This window comes from Melopsittacus undulatus, chromosome 6, assembly GCF_012275295.1.
Source record: "Melopsittacus undulatus isolate bMelUnd1 chromosome 6, bMelUnd1.mat.Z, whole genome shotgun sequence".
In the NCBI taxonomy this organism is placed as follows: Eukaryota; Metazoa; Chordata; class Aves; order Psittaciformes; family Psittaculidae; genus Melopsittacus; species Melopsittacus undulatus.
In genome coordinates, this window is record NC_047532.1 from 6609384 (window position 1) to 6631983 (window position 22600).

General features: G+C 59.8%; 1 protein-coding gene across 1 annotated transcript; it reads right to left on the reverse strand.

The window, feature by feature from the left end:
- Positions 1 to 3090: 3090 nt before the first annotated feature.
- On the reverse strand, positions 3091 to 9086 carry LOC101875410 (glycine receptor subunit alpha-4). The gene is made up of 8 exons (XM_034063965.1): positions 8959 to 9086; positions 8572 to 8639; positions 7719 to 7942; positions 7520 to 7602; positions 7223 to 7363; positions 6926 to 7140; positions 6529 to 6678; positions 3091 to 3462 (listed from the first exon to the last, which is right to left on the reverse strand). The coding sequence occupies exons 1-8, from the start codon at positions 9035 to 9037 to the stop codon at positions 3175 to 3177; spliced, it is 1248 nt and encodes a 415-aa protein (XP_033919856.1). The 5' UTR covers positions 9038 to 9086; the 3' UTR covers positions 3091 to 3174.
- Between the last annotated feature and the right edge of the window lie 13514 nt (positions 9087 to 22600).

Consider the following 22600-nt stretch of genomic DNA (forward strand, 5'->3'; position numbering starts at 1 on the left):
TTCCCAAGGTAGCTGGGATGTGTCCCCCAGTGCACAGCCTCAGGCAGGAAATGGAAAGCCAAATCCATCCAAAGGCAGGGGACAGAACAACCTGAATTGTCCCCCGGCATTGTTGTGACCTTCAGGAGGGCTTGGGGCTCAGCACCTCCAGCCTGGGCACAGCTGGAGCTGTGTGCTGGAGGGCACTGACAGCCCTACCCAGGGGCTTTATCTTAGGAAAAGGGTGTTCTACCACTGCCATTCCCCAGGAGGTGCCAGTCCCCAGAGCCAGGGGTCTTAGGGCAGACCCCAGCATTTACCCTCAGACAGATGCAGGGTGCCCAGACCTGTTTGGCAAGGAAAAGGTGAGCAGAGAGTGCAGGAACTGAGCACACCTCACTGCTCCTCTCGGCTGCATCCTCTCGATGCTGGGGTGGGTGCAGCACCAAGACCTCATGGGGGGGGGGTTGGTTTGTCCCATTTCGACACCACCACCATGGGTACCCCTTGCTTTCTGTCCTCCCTGCCGCAGCAGAGCCCGGGCGGGCGACAGGGCTGCGAGGTACCAACAGAGCCGGTCTGTGACACTTGGCTGGGAGGACAGAGGGAGATTGATGCTTGCTTGGGTGCGCAGCCCTCAGCTGCGGGCTCCGCCGGCCCCTGCGCCAGCTGGGGACAACAGCGCCGGCCCCGGCTGGCACTGGGGGCACTGTGGGGCTGGCGTAAGCCCCCCGGCACAGCTGGCAGCGCTGTGAGGCTGGCGCCTGCCCAGCGGGATGGCACCAAGGGGCCGTGCAGGGAGGTTCACCCCTTGGGGTGCTCGGCCGTGCTCGGGTGTCTGAGCTCCAGTGCGGAGCTGGAGCCCCCCTTCCAGCCCCACATCTGCCCCATCGTGGGTCCTGTCCCCTGGCCAGGGTGAAGAGAGCTGCGGAAGCACCCCACAGAGCTGGGGTGGGGGGGTGGAGTGATGGAGTTTGGGGGTAGGAGCTCATGGGGGGCTCCTGTCCACCTCTGTGGCATCTCCTATGACAGTCCCCACCAATGGACATGTGTGGAGGTGAGGGCAGCTAGGTGTAATAACAACAACTGCAGGGCTGTCCCCACAGGGCTGTTGTGCCTTCATCCCCACATCCCCCCCACATGTGAGGGATGCTGGAGCTGGCCGCGGGGTCCTTGGCAGACACAAACCCCCAGCACACCACTGAAAATCCCAGAAAGGCTTTATTTATCCATGTCTGTATGTAGGAAGGTTGATGCTGTTTAAAACCCCCCCACTGCTTGCGGCTGCTGGGGTGCCCACTGGCACCCCTCTGCTCAGCACTGCCCCAGGGGGGCTGGGTGAGCCAAGGACAGGGGGTGCACCCCTTCCTCAACCTCCCAATGGAGCCTCTCCCCAAAACCAAGGCTTGAAAGCCTGCCCTGGACTCACAGTGCAGCCCCACCGTGACCCCCATGTTGGCATGCACAGAGGTGGCAATGGGATGGATGGAGATGCCTCAGCCCATCCTGGTGGGTCCTGGGCATGGCCTGGGCTGGTTCTCCTCTGCTCGTTGGGTCTGTGCAATGGGTGCATGCAGCTGAGATTGAGGGGTTGAGGGGAGTGAGGGGGGAGCCGAAGTCATGCAGGGAGAGGGTGATGCCTGCCCGAGGAGTGGGGTCCCTAATGGCCATGGTGGGGGTTTCTGTCCGGGTCTGCCTTCTGCAAGCAGTGCTGGCCTCCTACCCATGTTCCCCTGCCCCACGGAGTCCCTTTGCCATCACAGGTAGGTCACCGAGGCCCTTGCCATGCCAGGGTACAGCCTCCAAGGAAAAGGGTGAATCCCATTTCCATGCTGACCTGCCTGCAAGACCCTGTGCCCTCTCCTGCACTTGGGGCTGCGGAGGGACAGACCCTGCCAGGATGCAGGTCTGCCCAGGCTGGCTGTGAGCAGGGGCAAAGCAGAGCATCAACACATTTCTCTCTGTAGGACCTACATAAACGTCACCTACTGCTTTTATTTCCTGCTAAGCATGGAGGATATCCGGGTCTGGAGGGCTGGCAGCCTTGTTGAGCGTGTCCTGTCGAGGTTTCAGATGCTCTCCTCTCCAGTGGAGGCGCAGCAGGGGTGAACCTGCCCAGGGAATGCTGCACCCGAGCACCAGTGTGTGGAGGAAGCAGGGGAATGGGGTGGTTTTCACCTCAGGCTCTCTGCTGGCACCATGGGGCTGTGGGTCTGGGGATGCCACCACTTACTGTTCCTCCAGAGGCACTGCTCCAGCTACCCCCATTACTTTCATGCCATCACCAGATGTGCTGTGGGCCCTACCCTGCAGGCAGTGCAGTGCCAGCTCTCTGGTGCCAAGTGGTACCCATCAGCAGCTGCAGTGCCCGTCTGTGCCTCTTCACCATCAGCAAGACCTCGGGCCCCCCTCCTGCTGCCCCAGGGCTGGTGTTTTCCCAGCAGAAACAGAGCCTCATGCTCAGTGTCCCTGCCACAGCCATGGGCACCATGGGCAGCCCTGGGCTCTGCAGGGAAGGAAGCATCCCTGACCCACTGCATTGCTGTGTGCTGGGGCTGGGGGCCTGTCTGTTGAGGGACTGGGGGCTATGGAGCCATAGCCAGCACCACACACAGTCCAGGTGCAGACAGGGGTGCTGCTTGCTTTTTCCTCCAACCCACAGAGAACTGCAGCTTCTCATCTGGCTGCTCATGGCCCATGGCCCAGTGATGCAGCCTGGAGAAGCAGCAGCCTGACATGGAAGAGGTGGAGGGTGTTTGATTGGAAGGTGGTGTTTGCTGGCCACCAGCTGTGCAGCATCCCAGAGTATCAGGAGCTCCCCTGTACCATAGCAGCACAGCATCCCTGGGTACCTGAGGCTCCCAGCAGCACAGCATCCCTGGGTACCTGAGGCTCCCCAGCAGCACAGCATCCCTGGGTACCTCAGGCTCCCCAGCAGCACAGCATCCCTGGGTGCCCAGAGTTGATGCCATGCAGGAGGCAAGAGGGGTCCCTCTTTCCAACCTGGGGTTGCTGTCCCTGCCTCCTCAGTGCCCCAGCATCCACAGGGACATGGGGGCTGCCATATGTCCAGGTTCTGAGGCCCAGCCTGGCTGTGCCGCTGCTTCAGGACAGAGGGGAACATGGTTCTGGCTGAGCTCGTGGCACCCGTGCACACTGAGGGGGCAGACAGAGGCAGTCCTGCTTTTCCAGCCCTCAGGGCACCGAGTGGATGTCCTCTGAGCGCAGCACTTTGTAGACGACCCAGTAGAAGATATTGAAGACCAGGAAGGTGAAGGGGAAGACGGCTCTGGAGATGGTGTCGATGCGCTTGGCCCGGTCAATGTAGCGCCGGTGGAGGCTCTCCCCTTCCCGCAGCAGCATCCCGGCTGGGGGGGGGCTGTAGATGCTGGGGCCCTCCCCAGCCCCATCCTTCGGCTGCAGGCAGTGGCTCAGCCCATAGCCTCGCAAGTAAAAGCGGCTCTCACGGACAAGCTCTTCCTCCTGGTGGAGGGAAAGGCTGTCAGCCTGTGGGTGCTGATGCTGCAGGGTGAGCAGGAGCTTGTGGCTGCATGCCCTATGCACCCACCTGCTGGGCAATACAATCACTGAAGTGCACAGCACAAGGTTAAGTGCTTTTTCAGGCATCCCAAACTGAACAGGGATGTCTGAAAGCATGGGGCCAGCAGGCTGCAGGCAGAGGCAGGCAGCAGTGTGCGTGCTGCTCATCCAGCATGTGTTTTAAGGGTGCATCCAAGGGTAACCTGGCAGCCCCACACTGATCCCCCCAGCCTCCTCCCAGCCCTGGCTAGAGGCCTTGGGAAGCCCGGCTCTCCGGCAGCTCGAGGGACAGAGGTAAACTGGAAGGGGTGGTTTGGATACATGGGGGTGCAGGGCATAGGAGTGCAGAGTGCATTGGGGAGCTGGGAGCTTGGGGGTGCAGGCACTGCTGTGACAGCAGGGTGCAAGCGTGCCTGTGCTGGTGAATAGGAGGGGGCAGGCAGTTTGCTGGAGCACAGCTGGGCAGGGATGCAGGAGCCTGGCTACCATCAGGGCTTGCAGGGCCCCCCAGTCACTCCAAGGGCCCAGAACCTGGTTCTCCCTTCAGGAGCTTGGCAGGAGCTGCCCGGTGCAGGAGAGAAGGAAGGATGAGAGAGCTGGACTGCTTGCTGCTTTCTCTGCTATTGCTCACCCCATCCCTGCTCTAAGCTGCTGGGTGCTGCAGGAGGACAGCATGCCCACGGGGCTGCATGCCCATGATCCAGCCCCCAAGAGTGCTGTGAGAGCCGGGTGCCCGTCCTCACCCGTGGGTCACAGCCCATTGCTATCACTCCCAGCACAGCCCTGCTGCCCTCGCAGCCCCTTGGGTACCAGCCACGCTCCTCCCCACTGACAGCCCCTTGCCTCATCACACTCGGTTATCCTCGGGGGAAGCTGCGTGTGCAAAAGGGACCAGCACATCCAAGCCTCCATGTCTGGCTTCTCGCCGAGCCCTCGGGGCACTCATTTGGTCTGTGTCTCATCCCCCCAGCCCTACTGGTGCCGTATGTGGCTGCAGTGGGTCCCTACCCCCAGGGAGTGCTGCAGGCTGGCTCCGTGCCTCATGCCTTGGCCATGCACAGCCCTGGGGCTGGATCCCCAGCGCCATCCGGAGCGGCGCTGAGCCCCCTGGCTGCGCTCAGCCGGAGAGCGTGCGTTCTGGCATCATTTAAGTCAGCAATCCAGCAGGATCTCCCGGTGGGAAGAGCAGCTCCAGCTCAAACTGCTGAGATCAGCTCTCATTTGCAGCAGGGTTTTATTCCCCTGCCCCAGGCTAAGCGCTTGCATCCGCCCGGGGGAAGGCGGTGGGGAGGCTGCCGCTATTCCCTCAGCACAGAGGGAGAGCAGGGCCTGCCAGGGCATCCCGGAGGAGGAGATCCAGGCTGGGAGTGCTGCTCCTCCCACATGGGACCCCCTGCGCTGGGGCAGCCCCACGGTGCTTACTGGGGCTGGAGGCAGGGAGCTTCCTGGGCCTGGCTTTGTGGGTGCATCTCTGGATGCTCCTGGTGCATCCCTGGGATGCTACACCCCAGGGCAGCTGCACTCTGGTCTGGTTTAAGCCCATACATGGTTCCTGTGCTCACTTCCCTGCCCTGGCTGGTGGGTGATCATCTCTGGTAGCCATGCTCAGGGGCTGTGAAAGGCAAGGAGTAAGGGAATATGCTATTGAGAGCTGGGAAACCTCTCCTGGCATCCAAGGGCTACTGATGGTGGAGAGGAGGCTTGGGGCAGCCAAGTGCCTCAAACCTGCCTGTGCCAGACCAGGCAGAGCCCTCACCCTGCTAGAGATGAGCACAGCCCAGGAGCAGCCATCGGTATGCTCCAGCATCACTTGCTCCTCAGCAGAGGGATCTGTGCTGCTCCTGTTTCATGGAAGGGCAAACTGAGGCCCAGCATGGGGATGTCTCCACTGAAATCTGCTCCATCACTCCCTCAAACCTGTTTTCAGCCCAGGGAGCAGCAGCTCCATCCTATGGGCACCTGCTCTGTGCAAACACATCCCTGCCCTGCTTCCTCCGTGCCGCTGGGACCAGCACCCATGGGGAGCTGCTTTGGATGGGGGGTGAGGCTGGCTAGGGGTGCTCTGCCCTATGGGGTGCTTCTGGGGCTCATGCTTTACCCGGGAGCTGGAGGTCAGCGAGAGCGTCGCATAGGTGTGCTCACTGCTGTGCCGGCCGCTCGCCTGCTGCAGGGACTCCAGGCTGCCCGTGCCGCTGCTCAGCACCTTTTGGGGTCCCACAGTGAGCACCGAACAGAAACAGGACATGGGTGACCCCCCAGCCCCGGGGACAGGGGCTCAAGGCCCCGCCAGGATGGGGATGGCGAAGGGAGATGGGGGCTCTGGGTGTCAGGGAAAAGCCCCCCCAGACACTGGGATCCATCTTCAGCATGTGCTGAAGGGGTCTGGCTGCACAGGACGCTGTGAGCCCATGTGGTGTGTGTGTGTACTCGTGTTTTCCATGGAGGTCTGGTGCTTCACAGTGTGGATATGGGAAGGAAATGAGAGTGGGTGAGCTGGGTCTTCCCCTGATGGGCTGGTGGAGGACAGGGCTGTGCTGCAGCATGGAACCCTGCTCTCCAGGCCATGCTGTGTTCCCTTCTGCAGCCCAGACCCTGTCCATGGGTGCTCCTTGGTGCTTCATCACCCTGATGCAGCCATGAGCCCCTGTCGTGGCTGCGGCACAGTGAGGAGCCCAGGTTTGGTGCTGCAGGCAGGGGGAAAGGCTGTTTCACCAGCCCTTGCTGCTCATTGTTCTGCTTCTTTAGAGAAGCAGAACCCGAGGATGTGCTGGCAGGAGGAGGATGGCACCATGGGTGTGTTTGTGCTGGGGCACCCATGGGTGCTCTGAACTGTGCTGCTCAGGCAGGCAGAAGCTCTGTGATGCCCCTGGGTCCCTGCTGTGCCGGAGGGTCTGGCTGCAAGCCCTGGGCAGCAGGACACAGCCCTGTCTGGTGCTCGGCTGTCCCTGCAGCCCCAGGCTGTCCCCTCAGTGTGAGGATGGGCACATGTCCATGGTGGGAAGGACTCACCATTCTCTGCCGCCGCTGGCGCCGGCGCAGGCGCATGAACTCCTTGTGCTGGCGAGAGACGAAGTTGACGGCTGCGTACTCCAACAGGGCAGCGAAGACAAAGAGCAGGCAGATGGCCATCCAGATGTCAATGGCCTTCACATAGGAGACCTGCGGGGATGCGATGGGGCTCAGGGACCTGCTGCCCCCTGACTCCTTTATCCCACCTCATGGCAAGAGACACAGAGTCTCTCTTAGGTAGGACACATGGGTCAGGGCTTGCCCACCAAGCAGCACTGTGCTGGCAAGGCTATGGAGCCAGCCATCCCCAATGGAATGCTATCCTTGGGACACTGGGGTAGCCCATGTTCCCTGGTCAGGCTGCAGTGCAAGAGCCCAGCATGGAGCTGGCACTGACCTTGGGCAGGGAGGCACGGGAGCCAGCGCTCTGTGTGGTCATGGTGAGCACAGTGGTGATGCCCAAGCCCACCCGGGCTGGTGCCGCATCCATGTTGATCCAGAAGGAGACCCAGGAGAGGATGACGATGAGCAGGCTGGGGATGTACATCTGGATCAGGTAATAACCCATCTGTCTCTCCAGGTGGAACTTCACCTCGATGCAGGTGAACTTGCCTATAGGAATGGCAGCCTGATGGGTGAGAGGAACCCTTTGGACACGGTAAGAGGGTGGTAGCAGGTCCCTGAGGTCCCCTACCTGTGTTGTAGTACTTGGTGCAATAGCCCAGGTCCTTCTCATCCCTGAGGATAAACTGCGGGAGCGTCAAGCCCTCTGCCACCTGCACGGCCTCCTGCTCCTCCAGCCACTTGAAGATGAGGTCATTCATGGTGTAGCCAACTGGAGGGGATGGAAGGAGCCATGGGACAAGGTGGAAGATGCACCCTGCTCATCCCCACCCTGAATGACCATTCCTTCCTGCTCACCTCCCTCAGATGGATGGGATGGGAGAGGATGGAGGGGCAAAGCAAAGCTTGACCCCCCCCAGGTACTCACAGCTCTCCAGCTGCATGGTGCAGGTCTGGATGTCCATGGGGAAATTCTTGAGGTCCATGGGGCAGGACAGGATCAGAGTCAGCCTGGAGGAGGCAGAGAAAATGAGGGGGTTGCTGGGGGCTGGGACAGTTGGCAGGGGGAATGAAAGGGAAGCTTCACCTCCCTGCCCAGGCATCGCACCAGGGGAGCAGGGCTCTACCTGATGCTGTAGAGCACGTTGCCGTTCTTGAAGATGCGCAGCAGCTTGTTGTCAGTGGTGACCTCATGGAAGTTGGCCCCTTTCTCGTTGGCGAAGAACAGGTCTGGCTTCCAGATGGAGTCGAGCATGGAGGGGTCGAGGTCCAGGGAATCGTCGGGATACTCACGGTAAGCCAGGCGGGGATCGTTCCATTGCTGCCGCAGGAACACGTTCACCCGGTAGTCCTGGGGTGGAGGGCACCACGTCAGCTGGGAACACCTCACAGGGCCCGAGGAGGAGGAGATGGAATGGGAAGATCGGATGGAGAAGGAGGTGAAAGGGCCTCAGCCCTGCAGGAGCTGCCTGCCTGGCACTAACCACGGCCGGGCAGGGGCAGCTCAGGAGCCTTCCCATGCTGTTGGAAGCCAGATACATTAAAGCCACGGGGGCTGGGAGGAAGAGGAGGACCAGCAGCTGCTGCCTGCAGTGTTTGTTGCAGGGCTCTGCGGGGGGCTGATGTGGCAGTTTATGGTATTAAGGCTTTGCAGCAGCACAGACAGGGAATCTCTAACCCTGGGGCTTCCCCGTGCACAAGGAGAGCTGGGGATGGTGGGGACACAGAGCTCACTGGCACTGTATGGCACCTGCTGAGCCTGCCACACTGTGACCCAGCTCCCACAAAGCCCAGCTCTGGATATGTGATCCCGGAAAAGCCACAGCCGTTTGCTGTGTCCCCACTGTGGTGCCAGGGCTCACAGGACCCCTGTAAACACAGACACAGGCTTGGCCACCGGGATGTGCGCATCCCCATCAGAGCCACTGCCAGCCCCAAGGCACTGGGACAGCAGCCTCCTTGTGCAGGCAAACCCCTCACCATGGTGGTCTCGGTGACGGAGCCGAAGCTGTTGATGAAGATGTTGCAGGTCACGTTGACGGGCGGACCTGAAAAACAGGGTGAAGCCTCCTCTTGCTGCTGGCCATGGAGACACACAGGGCAGAGCACCCCCTCCTGCATGCACTGTGTGAATGGATGCACATGAGCATCCCCTGCCTGCTGAGGGCCCCCCATGGGGTGTCGGTGTGAACCCCACTATACCCAGGCGCAGCGGGCACATGCAGGGTGCTGGGATTGCACACAAGGAGGGTGTTGGGATGGAGGGATGTGGGTCAGGGTCCTACCGACACCTGCCCATTCCCTGGTTTTGGGCAGCCATAAGTGTGGGTCTCTGCCAGGTTTGGGAGCCTCGTGTCCTCCTCTTACCTTTGAAGTTGGGTCGAATCCGGGCATCATACCCTGACGTTCGTCCCATAAGCTTGTCCAGGAAATCAGAGGGTGACATGGGCTGGGATGAGCCTCGGGAAGCAGCTTTGATTTCCTCCCTCCCTGAGACCAGCCTGTGGGGCAGAGGAGGCAGGGGAGCTGCCTGCAGGTGCCTCTCAGCACCCTGCAGTGCCAGCGCCCAAGGAAGCAGCTGTGCCCACATCGCATCCACTCCAGTGCCATCAGTGTGCTGATCCAGGACCTGCTCCCCATGTCCTCCCCTCTCTGCCATAGCCTGAGTGCTACATGCTGGTGTTTTGCCTGTCCCCCTGCCTGCTCTGTCCCCTGACAGGGTGTTTGGGGACAGGTTCCTCCCACCTGCGGGGCTGTGATGGGGACAGGGCACAGCAGCTGGGCTCTGTGCTGGTGCTGGAGGGGCAAAGTGTGGATGGTCCCTCTGGGTTCAATCACCAGCCCTGGCTTGAGCCGCTGAGCAAACATCTGTACCTGGCAAGGACTCGTTGTTTGGAGGGCCTGAGGCTTGGAATGAGTGAGGCAGTGCCCAGGAGCACAGCTGGGCTGTGACACCTTGCCAGGAGCCAAGAGGATGTGGCAGGAGTGGAGCAGCAAAGCCCACCTCCGCACTGGCCGTGGTATGGAACTGACATGATCTCTCCCATGTAGCACTCCCAGAGATGATGGAGTCTTATTTAAACTGACCCTGGGGGCTGTTTCCATGCACACATCTCAGCCTGACAGCTTCTCTCCTTCTGTCAGTCTATAATGATCATTCCAAGAAACAATGTGAGAGACGCTCGCTCACCACATTGCCAGGCATGTGGCGGTGATGGAGAGGAACTGGTCAGAGACCTCAGACACAAAGGGAGCTTTGAGCACGCTGCTGGTGCTGCTGCACACTGCTTCATAACCCCACCAGGGCCATGCCCAGGTGGGTCCTACTCCTGTTTGGAGCTACAACCCCATTATCTCAAGCAAGAGGATGATGCTGAGAGCTGGGACCCCCTGGGGTCCTTCTTCCTACCTCCTTGTTCCTACCAACACACCTCTTCTTACTTCCTCTCAGGGGAGCAGGGCTCATCCTGGAGGGGCTTATGTGCATCCTTTGCCAGACAGAAATGGCCACAAGGGCCATTCCCAAATGATGCAGCTAGGCATGTTTTCCCTTATTGTAGATGGGTGGCAGGGAGAACCTGAGGCTGGTCCTGGCCAAGAGCAAAAGGCAGGAGAAATTCCCCCTCCAGGACCTGCATTAGGAAGCTGCACCTTTGGGAGCAGGGCTGTGAGAGGCCAGGGGAGCAAGGAGTTAAGTCAGACCTCTGCCTGCCACACATCTGTGCAGGCTTCCTCCTCCATTGCAAAGGAGGTTGAGGGCTCTCCCCTGGAGCATGTGGGAGGAAGGCTCCTTGGGGAGGCTCAGCTGAGCTGCAGCCCCAGCCATGCTCGCACCTTGAGGACTGCAGGGGTGCAGGAACACCCCAGTGCAGCCACCTCCAGCGGTGTCACTGGCAGGGCCATGCTGGCACAGAGCCCCTGGGCACAGCTCTGGCTCTCCTCAGTTTCAGCATCGCCTGCTCCGAGGGGACTCTGCCGCTAACGTGGTGCTGGAGCTCAGCACCTTGTGGAGTGAGGGGATGGTGGGGCTGGGAAACACTCACATCTGCCTACAAATGCCACCCCGAGACCAGCAGCTCCCACACGTGAAACGAGGACATTTTGATACCGTTTCCCCCTCCCCACCACAGATGCCGCCGTTCTCCCCCTCGCTGCTCCAACCGTTCTGTCTGGGTAGTGGGGGAGGACGGAAGCAGGGAGAGGGCTCAGCCCAGGAACTCTGCAGCCCCCCAACCCCTCCCTGCCTGGACCCTTTTCCCCTGCATCCCACCTTGCCCCAGGTAGCACCCAACGTGGCCAGAGAGGGAAAAAGGGACCTGGGAGCTTTGGATATTCTATCTAAGTGAGCCAAGAACTGCTCCTGCACCCATGGGATGTGGGGCATCCCCTGGCCTGGGTCACACAGGGGATGGGTCAGGGATTGTCCTGAGCCCCCCCCCCCCCCCGACACCCTAACCCGGTAGAGGATCTGGGCATCACAGGGGCTTTGCCGCACTGGAGAAGGGGCTGCTTGGGCCATCACCCGGCTAGGATCACCCCTTCTCCCACCGTGGCAAAGGTCCCCAGCTTGACTGGGGCCAGAGGGATCAGCAGGGACCCAGCACTGGGGCAGGGGCTGCTTGGGACAGGGCAGAGCCAGTCTGGGGCCGGAGGGGGAAGGTCTGGTGGGTCCATGGGGTGCTGGGTCAGGGTCCCAGGGATATGGGGGCGCTCCGGCAGCCTACGGGGAGGTCCGGATTGGGGCTGTGAGGGTTCTGGGTGCGGGAAGCAGCCCCTGAAGAGAGGTCCGGATCGGGTTTGAGGGGTCTGGGAGGGGATGCCGGGTCCCGCAGGGGATCTGCCTCCGAGAGGGGATGATACCCGGGTCCCGAGGGAAACGTGGCCCCCTGGGAGGGGATGAGGGTCGGGGTGCCGGGGGAGCGGTGCGGAGAGCATCGGTCCCCGCAGCCCCACGGGCCCCCCGCGGGACGCGCAGCTCCGAGCCCCGCTCCGTGCGCTCACCTGAGCGGGCCGCGCCGGGGCAGGAGGCAGCTGAGGAGGAGGAGGAGGAGGAAGGCGAGGGCGCCGGCCCGGAGCGCGCCCATCCCGCCGCAGCCCGCAGCCCCACCGCCCCGGGCGCACGGGCATGACCCGGCCGGCGGAGCCCCCGGTCCCGCTGCACCGGGGCCGCTGCCGCTGCCGCCGCCCCCGGCCCGGTCCCGCTCCTCATAGTCCGAGCGCGCCGCAGGGTGGGTGCGGGCCGGCTGCGGGCCCCGGAGCCGGGCGGAGCCTCGGCCGCCGCGGCGGGGAGGAGGCGGTGCGAGGCGGCGGTGGGGGGCTCCTCTCCGCCCTGCCCAGCGATAGGGGAGCTCCGCCGCCCCGTCGGGGCTGCCCCGGAGCCACACGTCCCGGTGCGGGGCGGCTCTACCCCGGTGCTGTGCAGGGGTCGGGGGTGCGGAGGGGCGCTGGGATCGAGGGATGCGCTGGGTGTTAGGGATGTGGATGGGTTGATGGCTGTGCGGGGATCAGGGGTGTGCAGGGCGGAGGGATGCTCCGGGGAACAAGGATGTGCTGGGATCAGAAGACGTGAAAGGCTGAGGGATGCTCCCGGGGACAAGGAATGTGCTGGGACCAGCGATGTGCTGTGCCGGGGCAGAGGGGTGCTCCGGAGGTACTGCCCGTCCGAGTGCCAGGGGAAAAGCCGGGCCCTGGCTCCTTCCTCCCTCTGCCCGGCCTGGTGGTGCCCGTTTCAGGGCCGCAGCCAGGCTGGGGCTCAGCCCCACTTCTAGGACCCCTTTGATTGCCTTTCCCAGAGGCTCAGCGAGGGGCAACCCTCGGTAGGGGCAGGTAAGCTCCTTGGAGGAGGCAAGAGGAACAGTTGTGTCTGTGTGATGTGGGAAGCTGCAGTGGCTGCGAGGGAAGGGGAAACTGAGGCAGAAGGAGGAGAGCTGCTTGTTAACCAGGGCAGCATAGGCAGGGCTGGGCTGCTTGGCTGCCTTTGCTCTGTTCCCTGGGGCCACCCGGCCCAGCCGCAGTCATCTCTAGTCCTAAGGCAATCTTTGATTAACTTGCAAGGACATGAATAGTATTAAGAAGAGAGAAAAACACAGAATTAATGATTCCGGCAGATTTCTGTGGCTGCCCCATCTCGTTTGTTCGTATCCATTACAGCCTGGTAATGGCTAGGAGCTGCTGTGCAAAGCCATTGCTGCAGGCGTCCACAGAGGAGCATCTCAGTGGAGGAGAAGAGCATGGTGCCCCCAGGGCAAGTGAGGGGTTCAGGGCTGCGCTGGCTTCTCCTCGGCAGAAAGCCAGAGGAGGATTTCCAGAGCTCCGTGCTGAGTTTGCTGTGGGGAGGCAGCATGACCGAGGGCTGGCTGTGTGAAGCTGGGCCTGGGGCACCTTGTCCAGAGCAGGGGAGAAGACAAGGGGCTGTAGGCAGCAAGCACTTAGCTGTGAGGCAGCGTGCAGGAGCCCTCATCCCCACTCACCAGCTCTCCTATCACCAGGAGCTGGGAGAAGTCTCCTCTGATTACCATTGCCATTATGGGGCTGCGGTGCTGGGAGGTGCAGGGCAGGATGTGGAGCCGTGGGGCGTGGAGCCAGCGCACACTGTGTGACAGTTTCTCATCCAGAGGCTGTCCGAGCTAAGTGGACCTGACACCGCAGGAGGAGGGGAGCCAGCTGCATCCTCTCTGCCCTCTGAGGGAAACTGAGGCACCCGCACGGCATCCCTGCATCCGTGCCTGCATCCTCCAGGGGGATGGATGGATGGAGTGGCCATGGGGCTGGTTCTGCGGGTGGCCACGAGCACGGGCTCTCAAGGTAACCATCCACAAGCCTCGGCTGCAGTCAGCAGGGCCCTGGGGCAGTGCTAACGAGACCCGTGGGGAGGCAATGGAGCCGATGCGTCAGCGTGGCTCTTGCTGGGCAGCCCTCCTGCCCTCCCTGCAGCTCTGCAGGCAGCCAGAGCGGTGAGCAGCGAGGCCATGCTGGAAATCAGCTCTGAGACAACGCAGTCGGTGAGCATCCCTTCCCACCGGGAAGGCGAAGGCAGTGCTGATTTGTTGCCAGCACGGTCAGGGGGATGGAGCAGGAGCTGTAAGAGCAGAGCCTGGCTGTGCCCAGGGGACCCCCAGGCACCGTTCTGCATCCCGGACAGGGGGTTTTGGGGGGTGACAAGCACAGGTTTCTCCCCATGTTCCTTAAACAGGAGTGTGGGGTTGTTTTTCTGTAGAGAGCAAAGATTCCAGCCTGCAGGAGCAGGCTCCTGGAGAGTGGATCCAGTGCTGGGCTGCAAGGAGCACATCACAACCAGGCTGGGGGTAGCAGCCGGGTGTAGTGCCCAGGGCTGGGACTGGCATTGCCCTCCCCTGTCCCTGCCCCGAAGCTGTCCCCATCACAGTGCCAGGCTGGGCTACTAGCAGAGGAACAGGTAGCATAGGCTGGGGTTGCTAAGGCAGGGAGGAAAGTGTGATAGATACCTTCTGTTGTCTCTGAGCCCTTGTCAAGCTGTTCCCATAGGGCTTGGACTCTGACCTGCTGCGGATCTGCCTGGATCCAGAGCCTGGAGGAGGCCTGTGCCAGTCCACACAGCCTGCATCCAGACCCTCTCTGCTGCTCAGCCCCCACATTGACACATCTATATATTTAATCCTGCCCGATAAACCCTGTAGTGCTTTTGCAGGCAGTATGATTCCGAAGGGCTGTGTGATTCAACCTCTTGAAAACAGGGTTGTTTTTTTCCTGGAGAAAAGGTTGGGAGGTGCTTGGGCTCCATTTTGGGGTGAACATCCACCTGTAAGATCAGTTTTGTGATATCTGTGTTGGGAGTGGGTTGGAGGGAAGGCAGTGAACGAAGCAACATGCTTTGCTCTTCACCCCAGAGGCAGGAGATCCTGCAGCACCAGGAGGGGCAGAAGCTTCAGGTGGGCACAGATTTGTGATGGGCTTTAATGGGCTTTAAGCAACTTGCTCCAGCTCCTCTCCAGCAGGCACAGAGGGATTGAGGGGCTCTGGGGCACGGGTTGATAGCAGCTTAGGGGCAGGTTTGGGGCTGTCGCATGCTCAGCATCTCACCCACTAAAGACAGGACAATGGCTCTGAGATCCATCAGGCAGAGGCAGCTGCTCTCTGACACTGCTTATTTTAATCAGAGAGCACCACAGCAGGCACCTCCGTTCCCCATCTAACTGCCTCCTGCCTTCCGTCCCCTCTCCCAAGGCTCCCAGCCAACCCAGCTGGCTCTGGGCATCCTCCTCTCCCTTTTACCCTGGGACTGGGATGTTTTTGCAGGAGCCAAGGTGTGAACCGGGTCGCTGAGCGCAGAGGGCTCTGCAGCCAGCGTGCTAGTGCTGCTCTGCGCTGCTGCTCTGCACCGGGTGCTTAAATGCTTAATGAGCACTGGGGAGCAAAGTGTTCCTTGGGAAAGATTCAAGGCCTCTGTGCCTTCAGTTTAGGGATACGCCAGTTCCCCTTCCCGTGTTCTAATCCTCTGAGAGTGAAAGAAGGGAAAGCAGACACAGTCTCTTGGCTGTGCCAAAGGAAAGCAGCAAATCAAACAGGAGCCTCCCTGTGTTCAAGGAGAGGAGAGCCCTGGGGTGGACACGGTGACAAGCTCCCCCCGAACAAACATTGTGAGGCATTAATCAGGTGTGAAACTGATGCCATGGACAATACATTCTCAATGGCACACTGCTGCCAGCCTGCAGCCTTCCCTGGTCACCCAACGTGTGCCCAGCTTGGGTGCTTCATTCTCTTCTAAGGGCGCATTAATCTTGTTCCCCAATGTGGTGCTCATGCCTGTCTTTCCCTGGAGAAGCTGTATAAAGGGCTCTGGGTGCCTTCCTTCCCTAGCAGGAGCAGAAATCAGCTCAGGGTGATAAATGTATGGCTAAAGGATGAATAACTGCGGTGGTGCTCTGCTTGGGAGACTTGGTTTGGCTGGCACCAGGGCATGGGCAGAGAGCCCTACTCCCCTTACATCTCACCATTGGGACCAGGCAGGATGTCCCCACAGTGGTCCAGGAAGGACATTGGAGGCTGCTCCTAGGGAAAGGTGGCACCATAGGAGGGGGACAGGATGGTGGTGATGCTGGGGAGCCCAGTGTGTGCTTGGTGCTTACCCATCGGTGCTGGCAGGGACCCAGTGCCTCAGTGAGGTGGGCAGGGTGACCTGGAGGAGACTGCAAGGTGAACCGAGACGTTGGTCCCCACTCCAGCTAATGTCACTCTGTGATATTGTGGCGCTTTTCCAGGCTAAAAATACCCCTGCCATTGGTGCGGCACGGGGCGGGCAATGCATGCAGCCACTGTGGAGGGATGCTCTGTGCTATGGGACCGGCCAAAGGTGGGGCTGCGGTGGCCCTGCCATAGGGCTGCCATATGGTGGCCCTGCCATAGGGCTGGCCCTTCCTGTGCCCCAAGCAGCCAGGCACCCAGGTCACCTCTTCTCTCCTCCTGCTCCAAGGTGACTGAGCACCACTCTCCAAGGCTGTGACATGCACCCACTCGGCCAGAAGTCTCCAAAATACCATGTGAGGAGCTCAGTGACCACTCTGAGCTGGTTTTCAGCCCAGCACTGGGGCCTTTGCTGATCCCAGAGGGTCACAGAGCTTCTATGGGTGCTCCTCAAGGTGTGTATGGCCCACCAGGGGACCAGCCTGGAGGCAAGATGCTACAGCAGGTCCCTAACAAGGGGCATCAAGGTCTGAGGAGCTCAGCCCATCACTGGCTGTGGGGTGCTGCATATGCTAAGGGATGTGCTCCCAGCCCTTTTGTACAGCTGGGGATATAGCATCATCAAATGATGCTGTGTGTGTGAGCTGCTGGGGAGCAGAGTGTGGGGCACATGAGGGGACAGGGTTGACAACCCTGTTCCAGGGTTGGAGGCAGTCCCAGCAGGGCAGGATCCAGCTGGGCCAGCCCCATTCACCTTCACCACCCTCCTTGCCATGTGGGGCAGCTCAGCTCTGTCCTCTCTGCTGTCATGAGTGGGTCACTCAGAGCCAGGCAATGAGAAATGCAGGATCTGACCCTGTGCCCATGTCTACATCCATGACAGGACTTTCCCCCTATTGAGCTGGTTGCCACCTGCACAAAGGCTGCCTGAGCTCTGCACAGCATCCTGGAGACCTTGGGCATCCTTGGTGCAGGTTGTGGGGTGTTTCAGATGTTGCTCTTCTGAAAGCTATGTAAGAAGGGTCCAAGACTTGTCCCTCATCTAACAGGCTGTTATCTTCACAGGTCTGACATATCTCTGATAGAGCAGGTTGTCAAGGAAGTATTTCATGCACTCCTCCCCATCCTGTACAAGCTGGGGACTCCCACCCTGGCCTGAAGACATGGTATAGATGGTCCTAACTTGCATTTACCCATCCATGGGCTATAGACCGTATGCCTCCTGCTCCTCTGCTTTGGATAACCTACGAGGATCGTATCTGCAGATAGAGCAAGTGTGGAGGGAGCTGCAGACAGGGGGAAGGCTGAAGCAATGCTACCGGCTGCTCCCGTGACCTTGGCAAGCTGAAGGGAGAGATTTAATCTAGATAAGTGTCAGGTGAGACTCTTGGGGCCAACAGCAAACATTGTACAACCCTCAGTGGATGCTTCGCTCTCCCAGTGTGACATCTTTGTGTCCCTCCTCTTTTCCTGTGGGTCACCCCTTTGCTGCTTGTCTTGTCCCCAGATCACACCTCAGTGTGGGCTTGCTCCCTCCTGAGGCTGCGGGAGCAGGAGTGGAATTAGAGGAAGGAAGCCTGGACTGGAGCAGAGCTCTTTCTTGGCTGAGGATGCTCCCGTGTTTGCTCCCAGGGTCTCTTCTTGGTGAGGATGGCAGTTGGATGGGGTTGGGATCTGCTATGGGCTGCAGGGAGCAGTCCTGGTGGGACAGAACTGGCCTGACCTCTGCTTTGGCTGCCCCCAGCATTTCCAGTTACTCTGGGGAAAATCTGCTGGATTTTGGCACTGCAAACCCCCTCTGTCTCCCCGAGCCCCCTCCCCTCCATGGTTCTTCTCTCCTGGGAAGGAGAGGAGCTGCTGTGCAGGACTGATGCCACAGCCAGTGCCCGGTTCAGGGGTGTTGTATCAGCAAAGGCAGGTGGAGGATAGGGGACAGAGCCAGAATGGTCCCCCAGTATCCTCCCTACTTTGGGGTACCCATGTGCTCTATGCATCCTTGGCCACAGTTGCCATGGTGATGCACATCCCTGCTGCAGCAGGAGCGCTGCCGGGGTCTGATGAGCACTGTTTGCTGTTCTCGCCTTCCTGGCTCTCCTGCCCTCAGCCTCAGCCGTCTCCAAGTGTGACAGTGGAAGAGTGGAAGGAGATCACCAGGAGCAATACACGCATCCGTGTTGTGTGGCGTTAGCTGCAGCTGCCTGCCTCGGCCTAATTGGATGGGGTTATTTTTGTTCCCAATAGAGACCCCCAGGAGGGACAAGTTTGGAAGCATTACACATCTGCAGCATCAGGCAGCGAGCAGGAGGGAGAGGGAATGAGAACCCAGCCCCTCTGATGGATGCCCCCTCCACTGCTTCCCCCTGGCACAGCCACTGTGGTGGGGATGAAGGATGTGTTTAATTAGATGGCAGATGCTCCCACTGCTGCACTGATACAAACAGCAGCAGCTCAGGCTGCTTCCAGCGGGAATCTTGGCTATGGGTGTCTGGGTGCAGTGCTGCCGTGGTCCCCATGGAGCTAATGGGTGTCCCGGTGCTGGTGATGCTGTGGCAGGGGGTGACAGCATGCTGGGTACCACCCTTGTGGTGGTGGTGATGTGGCTCAGAGGATGGTGCTATGAGGAGCCTTGTGTGACCCCAAGTTTGCTTCCCATCTCTGTCCTCTGCCTCTCACGCTGTTGTGAGCTCTGGGATGGCTGTTGCAGGGTCCCTGCTGCAAGTGGCATCGTGGCCAAGGCATCCCATCTGTCCCCACATCATCACCTCGCCGTCCCCATGGCACGAGGCTGCCTGTCCCTGTGCAGCTGCTGGCGCAGCAGCATCACCTCTGTGAATGTCACAACTGGAGCAGCTAATGAGTCCCCTGTGCCCAGAGCCTGTGTGGTGTCTGTGGGTTGTTTCTGCTGGGTACAGCTGCAGGGGGGACACAGGAGGGATGTGTGGTCCCTGGGAGGAGCATCACACCTGGCACATGTGGGCGAGCTGGGACTGGCTTGGGGATGGGCAGGAGAAGGAGCATCTTCCTGTGCTCTGGAGGGAAATACAAGGAAAAGCTTCCTCTCTGAGTATAGATCCAAGACAAAACACCACGGGCACAATCTCTGCTGTGCAGGGACTGCCTTGGCTAGCCCAAGAGCTGCCTCAGCATCACTCTCCCTCCTGTGGGCTCAGGGAAAGCATGGGGACGAGTTAGCATCAATGTGGCTGTTGGGAGGAACACAACCTGAACCTTGCAAATTGCTGCAAGAAATCACTGGGGGTGCCCCAGAGCTGAGCCTGGCCCCAGTCCTGCAGCATCCTCCTTTTAGAGCCTGCTCCTTTTGCAGGGGCTGATAGAAGCAGGGTGATCCTGAGCTGTACCTGCGCTTCTCAGGCACCACCAGCTCCAAGGAGGCAGAACAACATTTGTCTTTCCCTTCCAGGCTCTTCTGAAAGGTAAATGAGAACAGTTCAAGAATATGACCCCACGAGTGGCAGAGTGAGAGAGTAATGAACAGCCCAGAGAACATCAGTGTGAGGCATCTGTTCACCCTCCTCTAGGAAGGAAACCAAGGAGAAAGGCAGTGGATGTGAAAGGCAAATCCGCTGGCAAGGCTGTCATTGATGTGGGGGACTCACTGCACTGAGTGAGAGTTTGGGGGCAGCAGTGGGGCTCCTGCATGCATTCTGGGGTGACAGATGCCCTTCTCTGCTGCCCAGGCTCACGGCTTCCCCTACACCAGTGAGCCCAGTGCAGGGGCTGGATGGGGAGAGCCTTCCAAATGATAAAACTTGGTCCTTTTAGAAATAGTGCTTCATCATGGGAAAACATGAGCCAGACACAGCAAAAGGGCTCCTCTTCCCTAAAGGGTGATCAGGTGGGGAGGTGAGCTCAGCTCGGGCATCATCTCAGCTGCTGCAGTGGTCCCAGATGAAGGCAGGAGCTGGGTGCTGGTACCAGCCAGGAGGGCTCTGCCTTGGGTTACCTGGCAGGGCTCTGCCTGCAGCCCTGCTTGCTCTGGGGTCCCTGCGAGCCTTGGAGCATCCCTGAGGGACTCAGGGCATGGGGCCCTCTTGCTGCCAAGACTGGTACCCACTGTCCAGCCCTCAGCTGAACCTGGTGAGGGTTTTATCCTGCTCCTCTCAGGAACATCCCTGCCCTTCCTCTGCCATCCTATGACCCTGGTGTGTCTGTCTGTCCTTCCGCATGCCAACCTCCTGTTTGTTTTAATTGAATTACCACATTTCTCAGCCTTGCCTCAACCTGGGAATGCAAACAGGACAGTGAATACAGCCAGGCCTGGGCAGCGGTGCCTGTCCTTGGCAGCCCTGCAAGGAGGCAGCTGGACAGATGCTGCCGGGGCCACTGCAACCTTCCTGCGGTCACCATGTCCTATTCCTTTGGATGGGCCTGCCTGGGAAATCAGGACATTGGCATGGCAAGAACATCCCTGGGATGCTGCCTGGCTCACCCTCAACACAGGACACATCCTGGGCTCCCCATCTGGGGTGGTTTTGCCCCCCTGATGGGTGAGCAGAGGCAGTGAGGTGGTGGAGAAGGACAGTGGAAATCAGCAGCAGATAACAAGAAATTCAGCACGGCCAGGGAAGCGGCTGCCTAAAAATAGCAGCAAGGTTCTCAGCTGTGACAGGATACACAGGGATTTCTCCCTCTGCCCCATTTATAATGGATAAGGGCGCTGCATGTGCTGTCACTGGCTCCTCTTGGGTGTACCGGGCTGTGCCTGCATTTTGGGGTTGCAGGATGGAGGGTGTGTGTGTGTGTGTTTTCTGTGCTTTGCAAGGTCAGCACCCACTGCTGAATGTGATTTTGGCCACCATGTACCTTTGACAATCCGGCCCCATGCCCAGGGCAGTGCGGAAAATGAGTCCATTGGGATATAAGCAAAGGAATCAGTTGAGGGGGGGGAAATCCTTCCTGAACCTGCAGGGCTGATGCAGCTGGGAGTGAGCAGGGAATCTTCTTCTCCCTGCTGTGACTGGCCCCTGGGTAGCTGCAGAGAGGGCTGCCCGCCTGCCCAGTGAGTGCCAGGGGCCAGGGCAAGCAGGAGGCTGTCCCATGCCATCAGCATGATGGGAGCGGGTATGACAGGCTGTCTGCGGTGATTATGGATGAGGTGGGTGCATACAGGGATGGGGACAAGGAGGATGCCTTGGTCCTCTGCCCCATATGCTCCTGCTTGCTCTCCCATCTTGCTTCTCTGCCCTAATGCAGGGGAGCAGTGCACGTGTGGCTCTCCCTTTACCATTGCTGTTACCTGCTTGTCCCACAGCCCCAAACTTGCCTTCCCTGGCAGAAAGCCTGAACCATAGCTGAAAAGCATGGAGGATGGAAGAGAAAACCCCACAGACATCCCATAAGGGCCTTACCATGCAGGAGGAGTGTTTAGAGACATGTCTGTGTGTTTTCCTCCAGATACTTCATTTTGATGCAGCCCATTCCAATGCCTCAGTGCCAACTGCAGGTGGCTAAGAAAGAACAGCCTCACCAGGGCAGTCCCATGCTCTATTGATGAATACAGGTAGCTAAGTCCTTAACTGCCCTGTGGGTGTCGGACACAACTGGCAGAGGGGCAGAACAAATGGGAAGGTGATCAGATTGATTTATAAGCATGTTTATTTTTACCAGCCTGGCATAGCCTGCTCCTGGCTGGCAAACAGGGATGTGTCTTCCCTTCCCTGATGGAGAAACAGCATTTTCTCTGGCAGAGACAAGCCAACAAGGAAACCTCTATGCAGGCTGTCAGGCCTCCTGCAGCCACACGGTGCCCTCAGGGCCTCATCCAGGGACAGCCTGAGCTGCAGCATCGCTCCGAGTACATGGAAGTGTGCGGTTGTGCACTGAGGGCTGGTGGGAGAGGCGCTCAGAGCCTCTCCAACTGAATGGCAAAGGGAGAGCATCCCTGTGGCCACACGTAGCCCTGGGGAGCGGGACTGGTCCCTACTGCCAGCAGGTGATGCTGGTGGCATCCTCCTTCCATCCCAGGAGGGAAATGTGTGCTGATCAATAGTGCCAGATCACCAGGAATTCTAAGCTGCTTTGTGCAGAGCTCACAGCCCCTGTCAGTTGCCACCTTCTCCCCAGTGGGCTACAGCTGCCACTTCTGTCCCCAGCGTATCAGAAATAGCAGAGATGGGAACTTCCATGTAATGGAGAAAGAGTTATAATTCCGTTATTCCCAGTGCCATATTTTTACATATTCCATTGTATTTTATACATTATATCTGTGAATTGATGGCTTTGATGTTGTATTTTTTCTCCCTGTGGCTGGGGTGCAGGCTGGGCCCTGCTGGTTCCCAATGGCCATAGGGGTTATGGGTTATTTCCAAGGGGATGTTCCAAGGCTGTCACCCTCCCGTGGCCATTGCAAGGCGACCATGGCTGGGGGACATCACTGCCAGGATACTTGGGTGTTACCTGGAGGGCTGAGGGATGCTCCCCACAGCAGTGGCCGTCCCTGCTCTGCTGTTCCCCCCCAGGCCTTCCCATCCCACAGCTGGCTGGCACCCCCTCTGCCACACTGCCTTGTCATGGGGAAACAAGGCAGGGAGCGATGCTGTGGCACCAGGAGCTGTGTCCCATCTACGTGGGGTGCAATTGGGCCCACACAAACCTCTGGCAGCATCTGCCCAAGTAGTGCTTCCCCTCAGCTCACCTGCAGGCAAGCCAAGGGGTGGCTGTTTGGGTGGGCAAGGAAGGGGCAGGGGCTTCACAAGGTGGCCCACCCCACTGCTGCTCTGCTACAGCCCCACAGGGAGCCACCAGTGTCCCCAGCCCCAGGGACAGACAGGCCCTGCCACCTCGCTGCCTGGCACGAAGCGGGGCATTGAGGGACACAGCAGGGCTTTGT